General features: G+C 44.2%; 1 protein-coding gene across 2 annotated transcripts in view; it reads left to right on the top strand.

Moving 5' to 3' along the window:
* The first annotated feature begins 565 nt into the window (after positions 1-565).
* Positions 566-23689, top strand: part of CFAP144 (cilia and flagella associated protein 144) — an 88644-nt gene continuing 65520 nt past the window's right edge. Inside the window, exon 1 of one of the 2 annotated variants that reach the window (XM_069642454.1) lies at positions 566-1467. In XM_069642454.1, the coding sequence (XP_069498555.1) occupies positions 1305-1467 (163 nt within the window). In that variant the 5' untranslated portion in view covers positions 566-1304. Of the gene's footprint in view, positions 1790-23689 lie in introns of both variants that reach the window. The other variant, XM_069642455.1, reaches the window with a different exon arrangement.

Below are 23689 nucleotides of genomic sequence, written 5' to 3'. Positions count from 1 at the left end.
TGCATGTATTGCGGGAGCCCAAACTCCTGTAAAAAATAAAACAAGATGGCCACTGCCATAGGAAAAGGGACTTAGTCGAGGCTGCGGTGAGGAGAGCGACAGGTGGGGCAGCAGGTAAGTGGGGAGGGCTGAAGGGTGTGGGCAAAGGGCAGGAATGTTTTTGAGTGTGGGGGAGTGGTGGGAATGCCGAGAGGCTCCCTGTTGCTTCCCCACAATGAAAATGGCACCACCCGCTTTTCCAGCCCCCTGATTGACTGAGCGCCCTTCTCTGGGTGCCAATGAACACTACATGCAAGAAGCTGGTACCTTTAGATAACATGCAGGCTATGGCCCCATGGGTCAGTCCCAGACAGAGGCACTTGGGCGCTAGTAGGCCGTGCTTGCTTACGGGCTCAGGTGTGTATACATAACCGGTAAGGTACCAGCACGCAATACCCCGATACTACTTGTGCTAGTTGTACAGCTTAGAAATGCACTATTGCGCACAAAGTTGTCAACACAATTGTTCTCCAGTGAAATGATTCCAGAAAGTTTACCACCATAGTTTAAATGCAATGACTGGAATAGCGTTATTAGAGAACGAGGCGTGGACCCGACCCTTTAAACATGTGAACTTGAGGATGTTTTTATTCTGGACTCTGTTGGTGCGAATTCAAATAGCTGTTCGTGCAGGCTTCCTCCACTTCAAAGCACTCTTCAAATCTGTGTGATTAATGGTTTCAGTGCAAGGCCAAGTCGAGTGGGTGTCCCGAAGTGTGCATGGTGCGGCGTGAGGCCAACTGTCCAAAGGCCCTGCACACCCACTGTGGGTCCCTTGCCTGCATGCCCACTGTGGGTCCCTCAGCACGGAGGCTGGGGGCTGGCAGCCCTGCCTGCACACCCACTGTGGGTCCCTCAGCAGCACGGTGGCTGGGGGGTGGCAGCCTTGCCTGCATACTGTAAATACACCTGCACGTCTGGGTTTGGAAACACCTTTCTGGATATATAACTCAGTATAAAAACAACACTCTCCCCAGATATATAAATCAATGGCCAACATGAAAGTGGGGAAACGCCCCGACTGCTTTGGATACAATCGAGATCCTTTCAGCCGCATAAGCACAGATTTTCAAATCTGATCAATATGTCTGTGATCTCGATTTAAGAATTAAATATGAGCCCCGGTCCAGTTAAAGCCCTCGTACTCGGTGTATGTCTCACTGAATGACATCGGGTTTGGGGAGTGCAGGCTTGGCTACATATAAACTGGGCAGTAACCCTAACCGCCTGGAAGTCACCCACCCTGCAGAGTGCACGGAAGACGAATGCGCGCCCCCGCATCAAGCATCTCTTCACAGGCCGCCACCCACTCGCTGACGAAGCAAAGGGCTCGGGGGCGCGCGCGGGGCTGCATCTTGTGTCCTAGGCTTCCACTTCCGCCATCATTGCCCCGCCTCCCCCCGCAGCGTCCACTGTTGCCTGGAAACGGTAAATAAACTGCAAGAGGAAAGGGCAGCGGTGAAGGGGAGAGGGAAGAAGAGGGGGCAGGGAGAGCAAGGGGGCACTACAGAACTCCAGGGGCAGAGCAGCACCAGAGACTGAGGCAGGGAGCCAGGGGCAAAGTCAGAGAGCACCCCCTGCCGGCTCAGCTAGCCCAAGGCATCAATGGCGGGCCGTGGGGCTCCTGGAGGCCGCGAGAAAGTCACCCTAAACGCAGTGGCCATGAACGCCATCCAGGCCGAGACCGTCAAGAAGGAGAGAAGGACCCAGAAGCTGTACACAGAGTACAACATCAATCCTTTTCACAAGGGTAAGAGGGTACTGAGGGTATAACATTGATCCTTTTCACACGGGTAAGAGGGTACTGAGGGTATAACATCGATCCTTTTCACATGGGTAATAGGGTAATGAGGGTATCGCATCGATCTTTTTCACAAGAGTAAGAGGGTACTGAGAGTATCACATTGATCGTTTTCACAAGGGTAAGAGGGTACTGAGGGTATAACATTGATCCTTTTCACACGGGTAAGAGGGCACTGAGAGTATCACATTGATCCTTTTCACACGGGTAAGAGGGTGCTGAGGGTATCACATCAACATACAACACAAGGTTACCAGTGTACTTGGGATATAACAACATATCACACAAGGTTCCCAGGGTACTGGGGGCGTAGCATCAATCCTTTTTACAAGGGTAATAGGGTAATGAGGGTATCGCATCGATCTTTTTCACAAGAGTAAGAGGGCACTGAGAGTATAACATTGATCCTTTTCACACGGGTAAGAGGGTAATGAGGGTATCGCATCGATCTTTTTCACAAGAGTAAGAGGGCACTGAGAGTATAACATTGATCCTTTTCACACGGGTAAGAGGGTACTGAGAGTATCACATTGATCGTTTTCACAAGGGTAAGAGGGCACGGAGGGTATCACATCGATCCTTTTCACAAGGGTAAGAGGGTACTGAAGGTACCACATCGTTCCTTTTCACAAGGGTAAGAGGGTGCTGAGGGTATCACATCGTTCCTTTTCACAAGGGTAAGAGGGTACTGAGGGTATAACATTGATCCTTTTCACACGGGTAAGAGGGTACTGAGGGTATCACATCGATCCTTTTCACATGAGTAATAGGGTAATGAGGGTATTGCATCGATCTTTTTCACAAGGGTAAGAGGGTACTGAGGGTATCACATCAACATACAACACAAGGTTACCAGGGTACTGGCGGTGTAACATCAATCCTTTTCACAAGGGTAAGTCGGCACTGAGGTTATCACATCAACATACAACTCAAGGTTACCAGGGTACTGGGGGCGTAACATCAGTTCTTTTCATGAGGGTACTGAGGGTATCACATCGATCATTTTCACAAGAATAAGAGGGTACTGAGGTTATCACATCAACATACAACTCAAGGTTACCAGGGTACTGGGGGCGTAACATCAGTCCTTTTCATGAGTGTAAGAGGGCACTGAGGGTATCACATCGATCATTTTCAGAAGAATAAGAGGGTACTGAGGTTATCACATCAACATACAACTCAAGGTTACCAGGGTACTGGGGGCGTAACATCAGTTCTTTTCATGAGGGTACTGAGGGTATCACATCGATCATTTTCACAAGAATAAGAGGGTACTGAGGTTATCACATCAACATACAACTCAAGGTTACCAGGGTACTGGGGGCGTAACATCAGTCCTTTTCATGAGTGTAAGAGGGCACTGAGGGTATCACATCGATCATTTTCACAAGAATAAGATGGTACTGAGGTTATCACATCAACATACAACTCAAGGTTACCAGGGTACTGGGGGCGTAACATCAGTTCTTTTCATGAGGGTAAGAGGGTACTGAGGGTATCAATCGATCCTTTTCACAAGGGTAAAAGGGTACTGAGGATATCACATCGATCCTTTTCTCAAGGGTAAGAGAGTACTGAGGGTATCACATCGATCCTTTTCACACGTGTAAGAGGGTACTGAGGGTATCACATCGATCCTTTTCACACGTGTAAGAGAGTACTGAGGGTATCATATTGATCCTTTTCACAAGGGTAAAAGAGTACCAAGGTTATCAAATCGATCCTTTTTACAAGGGTAAGAGGGTACTGAGGTTATCACATCGATCATTTTCACAAGGGTAAAAGGGTACTGAGGATATCACATCGATCCTTTTCTCAAGGGTAAGAGAGTACTGAGGGTATCACATCGATCCTTTTCACACGTGTAAGAGGGTACTGAGGGTATCACATCGATCCTTTTCACACGGGTAAGAGGGTACTGAGGGTATCATATTGATCCTTTTCACAAGGGTAAAAGAGTACCAAGGTTATCACATCGATCCTTTTGACAAGGGTAAGAGTGTACTGAGGGTATAACATCGATCCTTTACACAAGGGTAAGAGGGTACTGAGGGTATCACATCAATCCTTTTCACATGGGTAAGAGGGTACTGAGGGTATCACATCGATCATTTTCACAAGGATAAGAGGGTACTGAGGGTATCACATCAACATACAACTCAAGGTTACCAGCGTACTGGGGGCGTAACATCAGTCCTTTTCATGAGGGTAAGAGGGCACTGAGGGTATCACATCGATCATTTTCACAAGGATAAGAGGGTACTGAGGTTATCACATCAACATACAACTCAAGGTTACCAGGGTACTGGGGGCATAACATCAGTTATTTTCATGAGGGTACTGAGGGTATCAATCGATCCTTTTCACAAGTGTAAGAGAGTACCAAGGTTATCAAATCGATCCTTTTTACAAGGGTAAGAGGGTACTGAGGTTATCACATCGATCATTTTCACAAGGGTAAAAGGGTACTGAGGATATCACATCGATCCTTTTCTCAAGGGTAAGAGGGTACTGAGGGTATCACATCGATCCTTTTCACAAGGATAAGAGGGCACTGAGGGTATAACATCGATCCTTTTCACAAGGTTAAGAGGGTATCACATCGATCCTTTTCACACGGGTAAGAGGGTACTGAGGGTATCACATTGATCCTTTTCACAAGGGTAAGAGGGTACTAAGGGTATAACATCGATCCTTTTCACAAGGGTAAGAGGGTACTGAGGGTATCACATCGATCCTTTTCACACGGGTAAGAGGGTACTGAGGGTATAACATCAATCCTTTTCACAAGGGTAAGAGGGTACTGAGGGTATCACATTGATCCTTTTCACACGGGTAAGAGGGCACTAAGGGTATAACATCGATCCTTTTCACAAGGGTAAGAGGGTACTGAGGGTATCACATCGATCCTTTTCACACGGGTAAGAGGGTACTGAGGGTATAACATCAATCCTTTTCACAAGGGTAAGAGGGTACTGAGGGTATCACATCGTTCCTTTTCACAAGGGTAAGAGGGTACTGAGGGTATCACATCGTTCCTTTTCACAAGGGTAAGAGGGCACCAAGGGTATCACATCGTTCCTTTTCACAAGGGTAAGAGGGTACTGAGGGTATCACATCGTTCCTTTTCACAAGGGTAAGAGGGTACTAAGGGTATAACATCGTTCCTTTTCACAAGGGTAAGAGGGTACTGAGGGTATCACATTGATCCTTTTCACAAGGGTAAGAGGGTACTGAGGGTATAACATCAATCCTTTTCACAAGGGTAAGAGGGTACTGAGGGTATCACATCGTTCCTTTTCACAAGGGTAAGAGGGTACTGAGGGTATCACATCGTTCCTTTTCACAAGGGTAAGAGGGCACCAAGGGTATCACATCGTTCCTTTTCACAAGGGTAAGAGGGTACTGAGGGTATCACATCGTTCCTTTTCACAAGGGTAAGAGGGTACTAAGGGTATAACATCGTTCCTTTTCACAAGGGTAAGAGGGTACTGAGGGTATCACATCGATCCTTTTCACACGGGTAAGAGGGTACTGAGGGTATAACATCAATCCTTTTCACAAGGGTAAGAGGGTACTGAGGGTATCACATTGATCCTTTTCACACGGGTAAGAGGGCACTAAGGGTATAACATCGATCCTTTTCACAAGGGTAAGAGGGTACTGAGGGTATCACATCGATCCTTTTCACACGGGTAAGAGGGTACTGAGGGTATAACATCAATCCTTTTCACACGGGTAAGAGGGCACTAAGGGTATAACATCGATCCTTTTCACAAGGGTAAGAGGGTACTGAGGGTATCACATCGATCCTTTTCACACGGGTAAGAGGGTACTGAGGGTATAACATCAATCCTTTTCACAAGGGTAAGAGGGTACTGAGGGTATCACATCGTTCCTTTTCACAAGGGTAAGAGGGTACTGAGGGTATCACATCGTTCCTTTTCACAAGGGTAAGAGGGCACCAAGGGTATCACATCGTTCCTTTTCACAAGGGTAAGAGGGTACTGAGGGTATCACATCGTTCCTTTTCACAAGGGTAAGAGGGTACTAAGGGTATAACATCGTTCCTTTTCACAAGGGTAAGAGGGTACTGAGGGTATCACATTGATCCTTTTCACAAGGGTAAGAGGGTACTGAGGGTATAACATCAATCCTTTTCACAAGGGTAAGAGGGTACTGAGGGTATCACATCGTTCCTTTTCACAAGGGTAAGAGGGTACTGAGGGTATCACATCGTTCCTTTTCACAAGGGTAAGAGGGCACCAAGGGTATCACATCGTTCCTTTTCACAAGGGTAAGAGGGTACTGAGGGTATCACATCGTTCCTTTTCACAAGGGTAAGAGGGTACTAAGGGTATAACATCGTTCCTTTTCACAAGGGTAAGAGGGTACTGAGGGTATCACATCGATCCTTTTCACACGGGTAAGAGGGTACTGAGGGTATAACATCAATCCTTTTCACAAGGGTAAGAGGGTACTGAGGGTATCACATTGATCCTTTTCACACGGGTAAGAGGGCACTAAGGGTATAACATCGATCCTTTTCACAAGGGTAAGAGGGTACTGAGGGTATCACATCGATCCTTTTCACACGGGTAAGAGGGTACTGAGGGTATAACATCAATCCTTTTCACAAGGGTAAGAGGGCACCAAGGGTATCACATCAACATTTAACCACCTAGGTGCACTTGAGCTTCTCAGCTGTCTGATTTTGACTATTGAGCACCATCATGTCATCCTTCCACAGAGCTACCTTAGCCTCCATCCTCCCTCTAGTCCAGACAGCCATCCCCTCTTACGCCCAATCCATACCACAGACCCTCAACCCCAAACCCTCCACTACACTACCCCTCCTCACAGCAACTACACACCACACCAATACTCTCACACCCCTCGAATGGTTAATCCGTTTCAACACACCACCCACACCACTCATCCCCCTCCCAGTCCACATCAGGAACCAGAGACTAGGCTCCCATCTCCCAAAACACAAAGGTACTGCCATCTCCAAAAAACACCCAACTGGTAACATCTTAGACAGTACGCACTCCATCGCCCCCACCATCTCGCCCTCCCCCATCAATATCTCCGCACCAGCCCTTTGTATGAAAGGTGCCCTCATCAATGGCAGCTCCATTGTCGCCCACGCCTCAGAAATCGCAGACCTCATTATCGCAAATAGCTTAGACTTCTTAGCCATTACTGAAACCTGGTTACACCAGGCAGCAGGCCCGGCACTCTCTATAGCACTAGCAGATGGTTACACCATTATCAGAGCGGACAGATTGTCAGGTAAAGGTGGTGTAGTCGCATTCATCGCCAAAACTCACCTCTCCTTCAGACCCACCCCCCACTCCAGCCTCTCCTCCACTGAGCTCTTGTCAGTGAAACCCAATCTCTCACCCACCCAAACTATACTCTTGCACCTCATCTACCGACCTCCCGGGCCCTCACCCTCCTTTGAGGACGATATCCTCAATCTCCTCTCCACACACACCAAATTGGGCTCTCAAACAATTCTCCTTGGAGATCTGAACCTTGGTCTCCACGACCCTAATGACCATCTCGCTACAGCAGTGGACAATACCATATCTAACCTGGGATTTACACACAAAATCTCATCTCCCACACACACCAAAGGCAGAACCCTAGATTGGGTTTCTGACCTCAATTGTTCAGTTGCTATTACCCAAAACGAACCAGTAGCCTGGTCGGACCACCACCTCATACTATTCTCTATACCGGGACCCTCCCCGCCTAAAGTAGCACTTGCTTCCCCCACACTCTCCAGAAATTGCCGCAACATCACCATTGACAACATCTAACCTCTCATTGGTGACATCCTCAATGAGTCAAAAATCCGTAAGCTTCACCCCGCCAACCTTGTAGACCTCTTCATCAATACTCTTAAGTCGGCACTAGACTCTACTGCCATGTTAAAACTCAAGAAAGCCAAACCCTTAACACACCTCAATAAATGGTTCACACCAGAACTGAAACACCTTAGAACCAACAAAAGATCTGCTGAATCATCATGGCGTAAGTCTCCATCTCCCATCAACAAAATGGCCTTCACCACTGCTGCCGCTACCTACAAAGCAGCCATCCTTTCCGCTAAAAAAGAAACTTACAATTCCAGGATCCAAAATGCCAAATCCTGCACTAAAGAACTCTTTAGTATCTTAAAAGAGCTTGAAACCCCCTCACCACCTTCACAAGATTGCATCAAAAATGCAGAATGGTGCTCAAAAATCCAGAAAGCCCTGGCAGATAAAATCACCCAACTCCAAGACAAGATCAGAGTAAAAAAAGCAAGCCTCTCCACCAGCCTGCTTATGGCCCCAGACCCGTCACCAAAGCCACACACATGCGCCCCATTCTCTTTCTCGCAAGTGACTCCTAAAGAAGTCAAACACATCATAAAAAGTCTAAAACCCTCCCACTGTCAAGGAGACATCTGCCCAGCTACCATCACTAAAGAGGGAGCTAAAACCCTAGCCCCATTCATCTCCTCTTTAATAAACACATCATTCTCATCCAACCAGGTACCTAACGACCTCAAGGAAGCTTGGGTCATGCCACTATTTAAAAAACACAACCTCGATCCTAATGTCCCCACCAATTACAGGCCCATCACTACCGTCCCGTTCTTACTAAAAATCCTGGATCGGGTGGCCTACTTGCAAATCCAGAAGCATCTGGAGGACAACCAACTCCTAGGTCTCAGGCAATCGGGTTTCAGACCTAAACACGGTACGGAGACTGCACTGCTGGATCTCAAGATCCAAATGGACGAGGCAAAGGATAACGGCAAGCTAGCAGTCCTCCTGCTATTAGATCTTTCCGCTGCCTTCGACCTTGTCGATCACCAAACTCTCACCAAACACCTTAAAACAGAGGTGGCATTCTCCACCAATGCATCCAACTGGATTAAATCATTTGTCTCTAACCCGACTACTAGAGTCTTTTCCCCTTTTGCCTCCGCCGATCCTACTCCAATACTGTGTAGTGTCCCACAAGGATCCTGTGTGTCGCCCACACTATACAATATTTTTACTAAGCTATTCTTCGACTGCCAAGATAAGTTGGGTGTCGTCTATACAAATTACGCTGATGACACCCAAGTCCTCATCCCCCTCACTGGCTGCTACGATCATGACTCACAACTGCTAAACAACATCTACAGCGAAATCCAAGCCTGGATGGCTACCAACAGTCTTTGCCTCAATGACGACAAGACCGAGTTAATGATCGTAGGAACTCAGGCATGCCTAAACAAACTTGACTCCAGATACTCATCTTTTGTCATTGACCGCAACAGGATCAACGTCTCCAAAGAGATAAACACTCTAGGGGTCTTTCTTGATGCAACCCTCTCACTCAAAAGACAGGTCAACAGTGTTGCATCCTCCACGGCCTACACTAACAAATTGATCTACAGTTGCAAACCATTCCTCTCCACAAGCAGTTGCCTAACGTTAGCTAGAGCACTTACACTCTTTAAAATGGACTACTTCAGCACATTATTCCTTGGTACGACTGAACAGAATCTAAACAGACTTCAGGTACTTCAAAATAATTCACTAAGAGCTGCACTCGGTCTACCCAGATCCTGTCACATTTCCTCCCATAGAAAGAATGCCAACTGGTTGCCATCCGTGATAGAATCACACTATGCACCCTAGCCATCACCTTCAAATGCCTCACAAATTCAGCCCCAAGATATCTGGCAGACGAGATCTGCCTGCACAAACCCACTCGCATTACCAGATCTGCTCTTCACCTTAATCTAGTAACACCAAGGTTCAATCTCAAAACCGCTGGAGGAGCCAGCTTCCCGGTCCAAGCTGCCAAACACTGGAACTCCCTTCACACGGTGCTCAAACAAGATCCTATCTTCCTCTCCTTCAAAGCCAACTTAAAAAACTGGCTCTCCAATCACCACCAAGATATTATCAACTAATCGCTACCCTGGTGTCTGACCCTTTGACTCATTGTATGCCACGATCACCTCTGATCCATATGAAACCTGTGTCCATCACATTTATTGTTGTCTTATGCCTGTATGTATCTGCCTTCCGTTGCATGTATGTAACCTCAAGCTTTCAAGCGCCCAGCTACCTACGGGTTTGGTGCGCGATACAAATATTAAACAAATACAAATACAAATACAAAATACAAAAACATACAACACAAGATTACCAGGGTACTGGGGGCTTAACATCGATCCTTTTCACAAGGGTAAGAGAGTACTGAGGTTATCACATCAATCATTTTTACAAGGGTAAGAGAGTACTGAGGTTATCACATCGGTAATTTTTACAAGGGTAAGAGGGTATCACATCATTCCTTTTCACAAGGGTAATAGGGTACTAAGGGTATCACATCAATCCTTTTCACAAGGGTAAGAGGGTATCACATCGATAATTTTCACAAGGGTAAAATGGTATCACATCATTCCTTTTAACAAGGGTAAGAGGGCACTGAGGGTATAACATCATTCCTTTTCACAAGGGTAAGAGGGTACTGAGGGTATCACATCGATCCTTTTCACAAGGCTAAGAGGGTACTGAGGGTATCACATCCATAATTTTCACAAGGGTAAAAGGGTATAACATCATTCCTTTTCACAAGGGTAAGAGAGCACTGAGGGTATCACATCAACATGGATCCTTTTCACAAGGGTAAGAGATTACTGAGGTTATCACATCAATCATTTTCACAAGGGTAAGAGGGTACTGAGGGTATCACATCAATCGTTTTCACAAGGGTAAGGGGGTACTGAGGGTACCACATCAATCCTTTTCACAAGGGTAAGGGGGTACTGAGGGTATCACATCGATCCTTTTCACAAGGGTAAGAGGGCACTGACGGTATCACATCAACATACAACACATGGTTACTGGGGGCATCACATCAATCCTTTTCACAAGGGTAAGAGGGTACTGAGGGTATCACATCAACATACAACACAAGGTCAGCAACGTACTGGGGGCGTAACATCAATCCTTTTCACAAGGGTAAGAGGGTATCACATTGACATCAATCCTTTTCACAAGGGTAAGAGAGTACTGAGGTTATAACATCAATCATTTTCACAAGGGTAAGAGGGTACTGAAGTTATTACATCAATCCTTTTCACAAGGGTACGGGGGCACTGAGGGTATCACATCGATCCCTTTCACAAGGGTAAGAGGGTACTGAGGGCATCTCATCAATCCTTTTCACAAGGGTAAGAGGGTACTGAGGGTATCACATCAACATACAACACATGGTTACCAGGGTACGGGGGCGTAACATCAATCCTTTTCACAAGGGTAAGAGGGTACTGAGGGTATCACATCAACATACAACACATGGTTACTGGGGGCATCACATCAATCCTTTTCACAAGGGTAAGAGGGTACTGAGGGTATCACATCAACATACAACACATGGTTACCAGGGTACTAGGGCGTAACATCAATCCTTTTCACAAGGGTAAGAGGGTACTGAGGGTATCACATCAACATACAACACAAGGTCAGCAACGTACTGGGGGCGTAACATCAATCCTTTTCACAAGGGTAAGAGGGTACTGAGGGTATCACATCGATCTTTTCACACAGGGTAAGGGGGAACTGAGGGTATCACATCGATCCTTTTCACACGGGTAAGAAGGTACTGAGGGTATCATATCGATCCTTTTCACAAGGGTAAGGGGGCACTGAAGATATCACATCAACATACAACACAAGGTTACCAGGGTACTGGGGGCATAACACCAATCCCTTTCACAAGGGTAAGAGGGCACTGAGGGTATCACATCAACATACAACACAAGGTTACCAGGGTACTGAGGTTAACACATCGATAATTTTCACAAGGGTAAGAGGGTACTGAGGGTATCACATCAATCATTTTCACAAGGGTAAGAGTGTACTGAGGTTACCACATCGATAATTTTCACAAGGGTAAGAGGGTACTGAGGGTATCACATCGATCCTTTTCTCAAGGGCAAGAGAGTACTGAGGTTATCACATCGATCCTTTTCACACGAGTAAGAGAGTACTGAGGGTATCACATTGATCCTTTTCACATGGGTAAGAGGGCACTGAGGGTATCACATCGATCCTTTTCGCAGGGGTAAGAGAGTACTGAGGGGATCACATCAACATGCAACACAAGGTTACCAGGGTCCTGGGGGTATAACAACATATCACACAAGGTTAACAGGGTACTGGGGGTATAACAATGTACAACACAATGTTACCAGGGTACTGGGCCATACCACCCATACTTTTCACAGGAGTAAGAGGGTACTGGGGGCATAACATCAATACTTTTCAAAAGGGTAAGAGCGTACTGGGGGTGTAACATAAATCAATACCTTTCAAGAAGGCACCGAGGGTGTATATTGTCAATACTTTTCAAAAGGATATGAGGATAGTGGAGGTGTAACTTTACTCTTTTTCACAAGGGTAAGAGGGTACTCAGGGTATCACATTAACATAGAACACAAGGTTTAGACGTTGCTGAGGGTATAACTTCAATCCATTTCAAGGTTAAAAGGGTACCGAGTGTGTAACATCACTACTTTTCAAGAGGGCAATAGGGGGATAACTTCAGTCCTTTTCAGGAGGGTAATCGGGGTATAACACCAATCCTTTTCAAAAGGTTAAGAGGATAATGAGGGTATAACACCAATCCATTTCACAAGGGTAAGAGGGGTACTGACGGTGTAACATTGTCAAACAACACAAGAGTTTAAAGGGTACTAAGGGTGTAGCATTAACATAGAACATGAGTGTAAGGGGGTACTGAGGGTATAATACTATCATGGTGCTGTGGAAAAATAGACCAATCACTAGTCCGGTGAATTGTTGAATAATTTATTAGTAAAATCGATAACAAAACAGAGCCAATGACCGCATGATACTTTGGCTCGAGTGAGCACACCCCTCCCTCCGTGCACCGTTCTATGGTACCCAAAAGAACACATGCATTTCAATGGAAAGGGTGGTCCAAACAGGGCAAGGAATCGTACTGAAACAATGTTCCTAGAAGAGAATAAAGCCTCATTATACAAGTCTTTTATACCAGCTGCACTCTTTCATGTTAGCATTTTCAGGGAGGACAGCATATTGTAATACAATAAGTCAAGGTGAATATAGTCCTTAAAGATTCATACTAGCTCGGAGGCAGGTGAGGATGCTCACATTATGATGACTACTGTCTGCTAATGCCCTTTTCCTAAGAAAACAAGAGCCTAAAACACGCTTACCAAAAGGGGAACACATCAGAAGCGAGAGAACTGAAAGCACGTATTCCTGCACACTATGCGAGAAGCCTTCATTACAAAAACATGCATAGTAAAATCTAAAGTCTTGCACAAGCAGGAAACCATTGCTTAAACATGGCCGTTTGCAGTATCTACTCAATATTATAATGCAGTAATGTGCAAGGGGAATACATACAAATTTAAATTCCCAGTCTTTCCCCCACTGTCCCCTCCTATGAGACCTTCACTCCAGTCTCATTACAAACATCTCTAGGGGAACAACTATAAAATCCTGGCATGTCATAACAAATCATGTTATCAGTCACATGACAGTAAAGCACGCGGGCAGGTTGTGAAACGTCAAAACAGGTATTGCATAGCTGATAATAGAGGAATTTACAAAACATCAACAGACAGGACAGACTTAGAGTTATAAGTAGTGCTATCCATAAAATCTGTCCAATAGACGCACCCAAGGGTGCCAATAGACCTACAATCCAATACCTTCAGACAGGTGTGAAGGAAGCTCATAGTGTGACGAATGTGAATGACAATGTCTGTAATATTTCTTGCTTGAGTTGGTATAAAAGTACAGCACTCGCTTTTCACGACTTCACAGACGCTGCCTTGAGAGGCAGAACAATAGCGGGAGCTGTACGAGCTATATGATTCTGAAGTACCGTGGTTCAAATGGCTACTTGCTCTCAGGACAATAGAGTCAAAGAGAACACAGTAGCATTTGCAATATCCTCTACCAATCATGATAACTGTGTCAGAAAATCTCTATTTTAATCCCTAGGGTTGGTATCAAATTTCCTACCCCTGCAACAAAGTTTTCCCAGGCAGCGCGATTCCAAGCACCAGCCTGAACGGGAAACATAGGGGTATGGCGCACTGCGTGTCCCTGGTTACCCAAATAATGGGTAACCATGATAAGCCTCGTCCCCACAGATAAAGTACCTTCTGGAATACGTAGCGTAGTGGGAGAATGAAACATTAAGTTTGAAGGCAAATGGAACATTATTTACCACTACACTGGATTCAGTGGACACAATATAATGCCATTGCTAGTTCCCATGAAGAAAGAACCTTTGTTAGTATAACATATGAGACCAATGGCTGGGAAGGAAAGAGGGAAGGAGTGCTGCTGGTTTAGTGTGTTGCACAATGTGTATAGACCCGCGGGTATATACCAACTCTCATAGTGTTACGTAATTATTTTTGCTATTATAGAGATCTCCTTGCACAGAAAGCCCATATAATTTGATTTTGGCAAATAATGATTTATTTTATATCATACATAAACACCTAATGAAAAAGCAGTGTATACAAAATTACTTTCATTCATTAAAAAGTACATGAGCTGAATCTCTAATAACAATTGATTATATTTTTGAAACAACAACACACTTCGCTGGTTTAGTGTGTACGTGATCCGGGGGTGGGAACAGTTGCAGGGCCAGTGAAACCCAAATGGGAATGGGCATCCCAAGATGGTCCTCAGTCCTGCACTGAGCGACCAACTTGATATCCAGACAGACTTTCCCCCCACAGAAGGGGGGGGGTGCAATAGGAAACCTGGACGATAGATCATGTGGGAAAGGGGCACTAACCCAACAATCAGTGAGATTAAAGGTGTTGGCATAATGCCAGGGGAGGTACAAATAAAGTTTTCACTAGGAACTTAGGGATGTGCAGAGAGACTGTCACCCTCATGGCACGTGGTGTGTAAAGTATCTGTCACAAAACATAGAAATATTCTAACAATAACGACAATAACAGCAGTGTAGCCAGGCATTCTGCACATCCTGGCCACTCCTCGAATGTCCAAGTTCTGAAATCGAGTCGTACCCTCCAGACAAATGTTCCTCGCTTGCGGACAATAGTTCAAAGACTGATATGCAAATGGATATTCCTCCTCTGTGAAAGGTGCAGTGAGCTACAACGTGGTTGTAGGGTCTCCCGAGTGGAAGAAATTCCTTAGAACTGAGTATTTGACCCATGTTCGTTCTCAGTAGAGGGGCTCCCTCACTCCTTTGTAACAATAGTTATTATTATTATAATTATTATTTCTTTATTTGGTTTGGTTAAAAAATATGAAACATCAATCAAATACAATATCATTTCATAGAGAGTACATTATAATCAAATCTAATTAATATACTGATAAAATAGTCACAAATTATGACATAGCACCATATTTTTTACAAAATAAAAATAATAAAGAACATTCTAGTTGGTAAGATCAATTAAACCTCGAATAAGTAGGGTTGTACTGTCAAAGGTTCAAAGTGTTTAAAAAGGATACTGTAGCTAAATTTAATGATATCTACTCAGCATTAAAAATTCGTATCCACATTTCATCACATGATAATAAATTAAAAGCCCTGAAAACCTTTGAAAGCACTCTTTCCTTAATTGCATCAAAGCTGGGCATTGAGTAAACAAGTACTTTAAAAGTTTCACTTGCAGAAGCGTTGTTACAGAAACGTCATATGTTGGTTTGCACTCGGTCAATTGATCGTATCGCCAGCAGATATGTAGTTGGCCAGAGATCGAAACGGATTCGTAAAAGTGCATTCCTGTCTACAGTATCCTGAAATATTAATTAATATTTTGGTGTCCGTTTTCTCTCTTTAATAAGCAAACAACTCGTTTTCATTTCATGGTACCTTTGACAAAGTGCCCAGAGGTTAATCCATTCAGTTTCATATAGGTTTCGCTTAGCACCATTGGGGTTCACTATAAGCAAATTCTCGTCTATGTCAAAGTGATGTGGAATGATCTTTCCAATTACTACAATAATTAGTACCATAGATACCAAATGTAGCAGTTGCGATTACCGGGATTGGGGTACCTTTATGCTTCTCTCGCATCAAACATTTTCTATACAAGGCCAATGTCTGCCAATCAACTACTGATTGCAGTGATGTCAGACCAAGTTCGTAACAAATAGCCAAGACTGGGGCACTTTTAGGTAACCGCAAAACTGCTTTCTAATATTTACCTTCTAGGTATTCCCATTTAGGGTGATCTGCACGTGCCCCTTCCCACCTACACGTGATTTGCATTATTACCCTCTCACAACTAACGAAAGAATCATCTAACAAAGCCTTCTTGAAGCTCAAAGACCCTATTTTTGTAACACACCAGACGCCATCTTTTACTAGGCCTGAAAACTATTTCTAGAAACCTATCCCTCCCCGGCCCAGCGCCTCGCACCAACAGCCCAGGACACCCCACCTCCTGCCATCTCTACATGAACTCTGTTCTCATGGAAGTCCAGCCATTCATTGTTGTATTAATTAGTATTGCCCTGAAGGAAGGTGAGCTCACTGCACTGTGTGAGACCAGAGCCGGTCCCTGCCCTTGTGAACATCCATCTCCACTAACCTGCCCGTGCTCCCTCGATCCCCACCCCACTCTGCCATAACCTGCTGGGTCCGGGCCCCTCTGCTGTTTGATACAGATACACATCTGACCCCTTACAGTGACCAGAGGAGAACACCCGCCATATCCCTAATCCCATACACCAATACATTCTTCCTAAAACTGACACATGTCTATCAGTGTCATGAGGCATCAGGTAGGTCAAAACCCCCAAGACAGGCCCCTGGGTAGGGGCATTAGGTTTATGGGTGCCAAGGTGCAAAGGGTACAATGCAGATATAAAACCTGTTAGTGAGCTTTGAAAGTACTCCTATTCGGGCCAAACGTTTATGGTGATCATTTGTCCCATGCCCTCAGACCCCGTCATTTTAGCTTAGGCCATCAGGGAAATTTATTGCTTTTCCGGCATGGCCTTCCCCCCGCGGAAATGAGCCCAGCTGACCCACGTGCTGAGCGAGTGACACCCAAGCAACCGCCAATCCAACGTGGCTGGCACACAAAGATGCATACTGTACTAATGTCAACAACTATATCGTAGAATTGTGTACTTATAGTTGGCATCATCAGTGACACGTTTTCATCTTATAATGTGCTGCCCATGTAATGTTTGGCAGAGCGCTCTCCGGGCAGCAGAGTTCTCTGCATGCTCAATTTATCTTATATAAAACGTTGTTCTACTTGCATCTATCTCCTGATCTCATTCCCTAGCGGGGTGTGTCCATTGTTCGAGGTTTTGGATATTGTGTCGGGGAATGGGCACCTTCAAGCCCCATACCTAACAACTGGGATGATGACTTTCTGTCCATAAAAAATCAACAGAGATTTACAAGAGAATTTGCAGTGAACTCTAGATAGAACCTTAGCCTGAGATGTTACGTTATTCATTTTGATCAGTACATCTAGCTTATATGGTAATTCAACTGGGCTAGAGTTTATATTAACTCCCAGGTACTTGTATTCTTTAACTATTTTGACTTTCTCATTTCCACTCCACCATTTTTCTTTAATCGCTTGCTGCTTTTTTGATCCTGGCAATATTGAAATACTCGATTTAGTGGCATTTATACGCAGTTGGTTATTTACTGCATATAAACCCAATGCATTCAGCTGCCGCTGTAATTCTATGGGCGTTTGATCAGTAACTACGAGGTCATCAACAAACAACATCGAGAGATCTTCATAAGGCCTATCTTCGGGAGAAAGAAACGTTGGCTTTCAAGTGCTTTGCATATGTCATGGATATAAAAGTTCAATAGTAGTGCTGCCAGGGCACACCCGTGTTTCAAACCTCATCTGGTTGGAATTTCCTCCGATAGCTTTCACTCTTGATTAAGTTTAACCCGAACAGACGTTTCATTATGGAGTTGATGTACTAAATATAGTAGCTCTGGAGGGCAATTTGCATTAATTAACGTCTGCCATAACACATGGAGATCGAATCGAAGGTTTGGTGAAAGTCAATAAAGGCAAGGTAAATATTCTGATTACAGTGGAGAGCTTGGTGTTTTAGAGATGTCAAAATTATCAAATTTACTGCTGTTCCCAATCCCATTATAAACCCTGATGGACCATCCTTCTATTTGCTTTGAGCCAATTTGTTAAATTCGTCAAGATCAACTGTGCAAAGATCTCTCCAGGGATATCAAGAAGGGCAATAGGACAGTAGTTAACACAATCCCTCCCATCGCCCTTCTTGAACAGTGGTATAATCAAAGTTCTCCACGAGGAGGGGACCACCCCTGTCAATTTTATTTTTTGAAAACTCAAATACAGAATCTCCGCCCATTCGTCTGGTTTGGATTTTAAGACTAAGTTTGAAAGCCCATCATGGCCAGGTGCTCTTGGTGTAGATAGTCATTTAATCAACCCCAAAATATCCTCTCGTATAAAAGTGAATGTATGCAAATCTACTTCGTCTTTAGTTAAAAAAGACGAGGCAACATTGAAATCTGGAAATACTTCTGAAAAGTGTGATACCCACGTGTGCTCACTAATATTATTCACAATACTCGAATGGGTAGCATTAGAAGGAGACTTTTAACAATCTCCATATTTCCGAGCTTGATTTAGAGATCAGCGCCTTCAACATTTTCTTCCCCCGTTATTTGCTTTTGTTGAATCTTATGGGCACAAAGGGAGTTCTTAAATTTAGAGCGCAGGTTGGATACCAGCTCATGCCAGTTCTGAGGTTTTATACTCATAATCTTCCTTATTTTTTTCTCTTAGCAAACTTTCGCTTCTGAACTATGGGGTCAAATTTAGATCTAAATAGTATCTGAGGCCGTCCCCCTTTTTTACACACTTGGTCGAGTATTTGCATGGAATCAACATAGGTTTGTTTGGAATCCCAAATCCTGTGTTGCATATCTTTAATCAAGAGTTCCTTCAATTTCTTCATATTGAATGCTGGCCATCTAATTTTGTTTCTACCATAAATTTCCAACTGGTAGGTCTACGACTCATTGTTTTTGTTATAATGCATTATCCATGAAGTCATAAGCATATCATGATCACTAGTCGGAGCAGAACGTATTTCGGAATCTATTACTCTTGATAGCGCTTGTACGATACAAATACGTAGTCCAGAGTTGCTCATAAGTGATCTCTAGACCAAGTATAATGAGGGGGCGTGTCTTTCTCTGATGACCCATTTAACATTTTAAAACCTCTGGATTGTATTTGATCCAACCATAGCTGTGCTCTATTTACCAATTTAGATTTTGCTATACCTATGCGTTTCAAATTTAAGTCGCCCACTATTAGAGTCATGTTTGTGTTTCACGCTGTCGCTATCAAATTGAGCCGATCAGCAACTAGTTCTAAAACATATTTGTCAGGCAACATCACCGGATTCCAATGCAAATTTAAAATCGCTATTTGGGGTATGACAGCACTTCCTCGGTGCCTGAATACTATTTTTGTTAGTTGCAAACACGGATGGGGGAGGCCCAAGCGCACAATTTACCATTAATGTCCAACTTGACAGCAGTTAACAATCCCGCTGACGGCCCGCCTTTTCCATAATAAACTGCAGGTAAATAACCTGGCAGGATCAGTGCCTTCAACAGCCAAGTTTCCTGTAACGCAATAATTTCGGGGATTGCAAACATATAGTTGTTACCAACGTTTAACAAGTGTCTGTGACCTCGGGTGTTCCAACACACCCTCTTGATGGTGACAATGGGGTCTTGGGTTTGGCATTAGTTCCTATTTGGGAACATGTCTTATCTCTTGCTTTCTTCAACCAGGTCCAGTGAAGGCACCTACTCCCCCAACACGATATCCAAAGAACCTCGAATAATGGACACAACCCACTAGGGAATGAGACCAGGAGATAGATTGCAAGTAGAACAAAGTTGATATAAGATAAGTTGTGCACGCAGAGAACTCTGCTACCCGGAGAGCGCTCTGCCAAACATAACACGGGCAGCACATTATGAAACAAAACCGCATCACTAATGACGCCATGGTATAGGTACACAACTCTGCAACACAATTGCTGAAGCACAATGATACATTATACATCTATATGCGATGACCATGCTGGATTGGCTGGGTGTCGATCCCGCAGCATGTGGGTCAGCTGGGACCATCTCCGTGGGGTGAAGGTCGGGTTGGCAAAAGCGCTACATTACTGACTGTCTAACTACAATAACAGGATCTGAGGGCATGAGACAAATGGTAATCATAAAAGTTTGGCATGCATGGGGGTACTTTCAGGGTTTATTGGCAGGTATATAGACATTCTACCCTCTGCACCCAGGCACCCATAAAACACAGTGTCCCAGACCTGAGTGCCCGTCTTAGGGGTTTTGATCTACTTGATGCCTCATAGTACGAATGGACATGTGTTGTTTCTACAGAGGATATATTGGCACAAGGGATTAGGGCTATGGTGGGTGTCCTCTTCTGCTCACTGTGAGTGGTCAGATGTGTATCTGGATCAAACAGAACAGAGGGGCTTGGCCCAATGGGAAGGAGCACGGGCAGGTTAGTGGAGATGGATGTGCACAAGGTTGGGGGGGCCTGCTCTGGTCTCACACAAGTGAGATCATTTGTCTGGGGATGGTACTAATTGTTGCAACAATGAATGGCTGGCCTTCCGTGAGAACAGGGATTGTGCGGAGCTGCCAGAAAGAGGAGGGGGCCTGGGCTGGCAGTGTGAGGCGCTGGTCAGAGGGAGAGACAAGCTTTGAGACATCATTTTTGGGCCTAGTAAAAGATGGCATTTGGAGTGTCACCAAATGGAGCTTCTGAGTTTCAATAATACTTGGTTACGTGATTGCCCTTTGTTGGTGATTAGAGGGTAATAAGTACAGACTGCGTGTATGAGCGAGACGTGATGTCTCCCCCTTTAGCATACGCGATGTCCGTCACCACGGGAATGGTAAGGGGCCGTAAAAGACCACCTCTCCTCCCACACAAGTCTGACCGGTTCCCTGCCTTGCTGTCTGATTCGAAGTGTATAGTTCTAGCAATCCTACCAGCGTTCCCTATACAATTTATAAAAATGTTGTCTCTTTTATAATCTCTTTTGTGGTGACTTGCATCGGTGGAATGGATATCATTCTCATTCTGAGATGCCAATTGGTGTAGTAGCTCCGCACGGAACCTGCTTCACACAATGTATGCCTCTCCTTCCATACCAGATCTTTAGTGATCATTGAGGGTATCATGGTTAAAATGACTATATCCATAGCACAGGTTCTTTGAAACCGCACATTTCCAATATCACAAGACCTTATAAGCTGCAAATTTGGAAAAGATTTGAATGCAGCCATTAGGGTAGTTCGATTGGGGAACGGATCATTACGGTGTCGATATGACTTTTTAAATGAGGGGTTCTCAAGCCTTTTTCGATAACTGAGCGCGGAGAGGAAGATTTGACATTGCACTGTTTTATGGTGGGTTTATTTATACTTCCCGTCAGGATTTATTTTCATTTTTCCTCCATTGTAAGAAACCGGCTTTTATTACAGTCGATTGGAATGTTGGTTTGAAGATAATCTAAGGTATGGTTATTGTTATAATTCCCAATCTCTTCCAAACCCTCTGTCCCTTCATTCTCAACCTCACTATTTATGTGGTCCGGCGACCTTGAATACGTGGATAAGTCCATTAGAGCTTCTTCGTCAACTGCTGAACTCAAACTCACTTCCCCATTACTATGACCATTGCATTGATCTGTCGATAGGCCACGCTAATCTGAGTTTACTCTATTCTGATAACTAGAGGTATTTTTTTACATGGGGGTTATGGACTGGAGTAGCCAATTGGACAATACATTTTTTTGTGTTATTTGATTTATCTCTTTTTGGAATGTTGTTTTTTTCATTTGTTTTGACGAGGTGGCTTTTCAGTGAATTTAGGCTTCCGTTTTTGGCTTTTGCGTGTCCTAAAGACTTCATAAAGCGGTACGTCCCGTTTTTCAATATCTATTTCCTGATTAGTAGCAGACTCTATCTTTGGGTCCTCAACTTCATGTATTGACAACTGTATAGCAGAGCAATGAATAGATTCTTGAGGCAAGGCCTCAACCAAAGATGTATGCAAGTCATTTATGGTAACTGGAGATTGACCAACTCCATCAGCTTACGAAACCAACCCTTTCAGACTCCTCTCTGGCAAACATCCCTCTTGAAGACATTTTAAACAGCACACACAGCCTCGAGATTTTTGGGAACCCACATTCTGGTTTGTTATCAATTGGGTTTTATCCTGACTCATACTATGTGCAACCCAATCTATTTTTGCACACTGAATTCTACAAATATAATCCTGGGCTGATATTTTGGTAGCTAGAGTTTCGTATAACTTTGTTATAGCAAATAGCCCATTATTAATGGCAGACAGGGTCAGTTCTTGGGAAATTGAGGGAGTGGGTTTTAAGCCAAAGGATGGTCTAGGGGTAGGTTTTGCAAAGGAGTCTCGATGTCTCTGACGAGGATTTTCGCTGATTCAGATACATATTAGGTGACTGCAATACATTTAGCACATATGTACAAGGTTGTGCTTCTAATTGAGTGTCAAACACTATTCTAGTATCATTGGTCTGGCTTGTACCTTGAGCTTTAATACTGATGTTATCAAATTCAATTAGATTACCAGTGCCAACAGGGTTGCTAACAGCTGGAACCTCTCCCTGAACAACATCGCTAGTTCGTGCAACCACTTGTGAATATAAAATTGGTCGATCTGAGTTTTCTGGAGCATGACAGACCACTTCTCTTATAACTACATTTTCAATCAAATGTTGTTCCACTTCTTTATTCTTTAAAAATGTATCTCGAGATTTAGCAATGAATGCACAAATGTTACCATTCTCTTATTCGATAGATTATGATTCACTTTTGTTACAGTGTCCACAGGTTTCAGCACAGCTGACAAGAGTTCATTTCCACTACCAGACTCTAATTTACGGATAGCGTTCACATTCCATAACTTTCTAACATCCATTGGCAAAGTCTTTTAATGCTTCATTTTGTGATGCATGTCTTTCCGTAGTGCGTGGATATTAAGTGTCAGATACAGTCAACCCCTGATCCTCAGGGATTAACAAGTTGGCAGCGTTGGTTGGCATGGTCGACGTCAGTTTGTACATAGACACACTGTTGTAACTCAAGTTAATTCTTGTGCACAGTAGTGTTAATAATCACACCTTGTTAGAAAAAAGTATAAAAGAAGATGTCCGCCAAAAGTGGCAAGGCATCGGTTTGACCAAGCATGCTGTGAAATCGAGGAAGGGCTGCCAGCTGGACGCTGCGCTAAGCCACAAGCCAGCAAACAGCCAAGAGCCCTTCTCAATAGCGCTCACTCGATTGCACGCACGCGGTTGCGCGCAACAGTCAGCTGATAAACATGCAGCAAAAAAGTAGGTGTGGCCTGTAGAATCTGTGATAACAGAGTAGCTATTAATATATTTATCAACTTTAATACCTTTCGGTATTACAATAGAAGGTAGTATAACATACCCTCAAGTTGAATTAAAGCAACAATGTCCTTTTAAAGTCCTTTATGAAACCCACATAAGATCCGGGCAAACGAGCAGAGCGACGGACAAAGCAGGAAGCCAACAGCCAACTCCTCGATAGTGCTCGCTCGATTACTATTGTAAAAATAGTTCAAATTACTTAATCCAAAGAGGTAGGACTCAGAACACTTGGCAGAGTAAACCATTAAACCAAACTTTCAGCCCA

Source organism: Ambystoma mexicanum, chromosome 1q (assembly GCF_040938575.1).
Source record: "Ambystoma mexicanum isolate Mex_15411 chromosome 1q, UKY_AmexF1_1, whole genome shotgun sequence".
Taxonomy (NCBI): Eukaryota; Metazoa; Chordata; class Amphibia; order Caudata; family Ambystomatidae; genus Ambystoma; species Ambystoma mexicanum.
The sequence above is the reverse complement of the archived record's forward strand: the minus strand, read 5'-3'. Positions and strand labels throughout refer to the sequence as shown.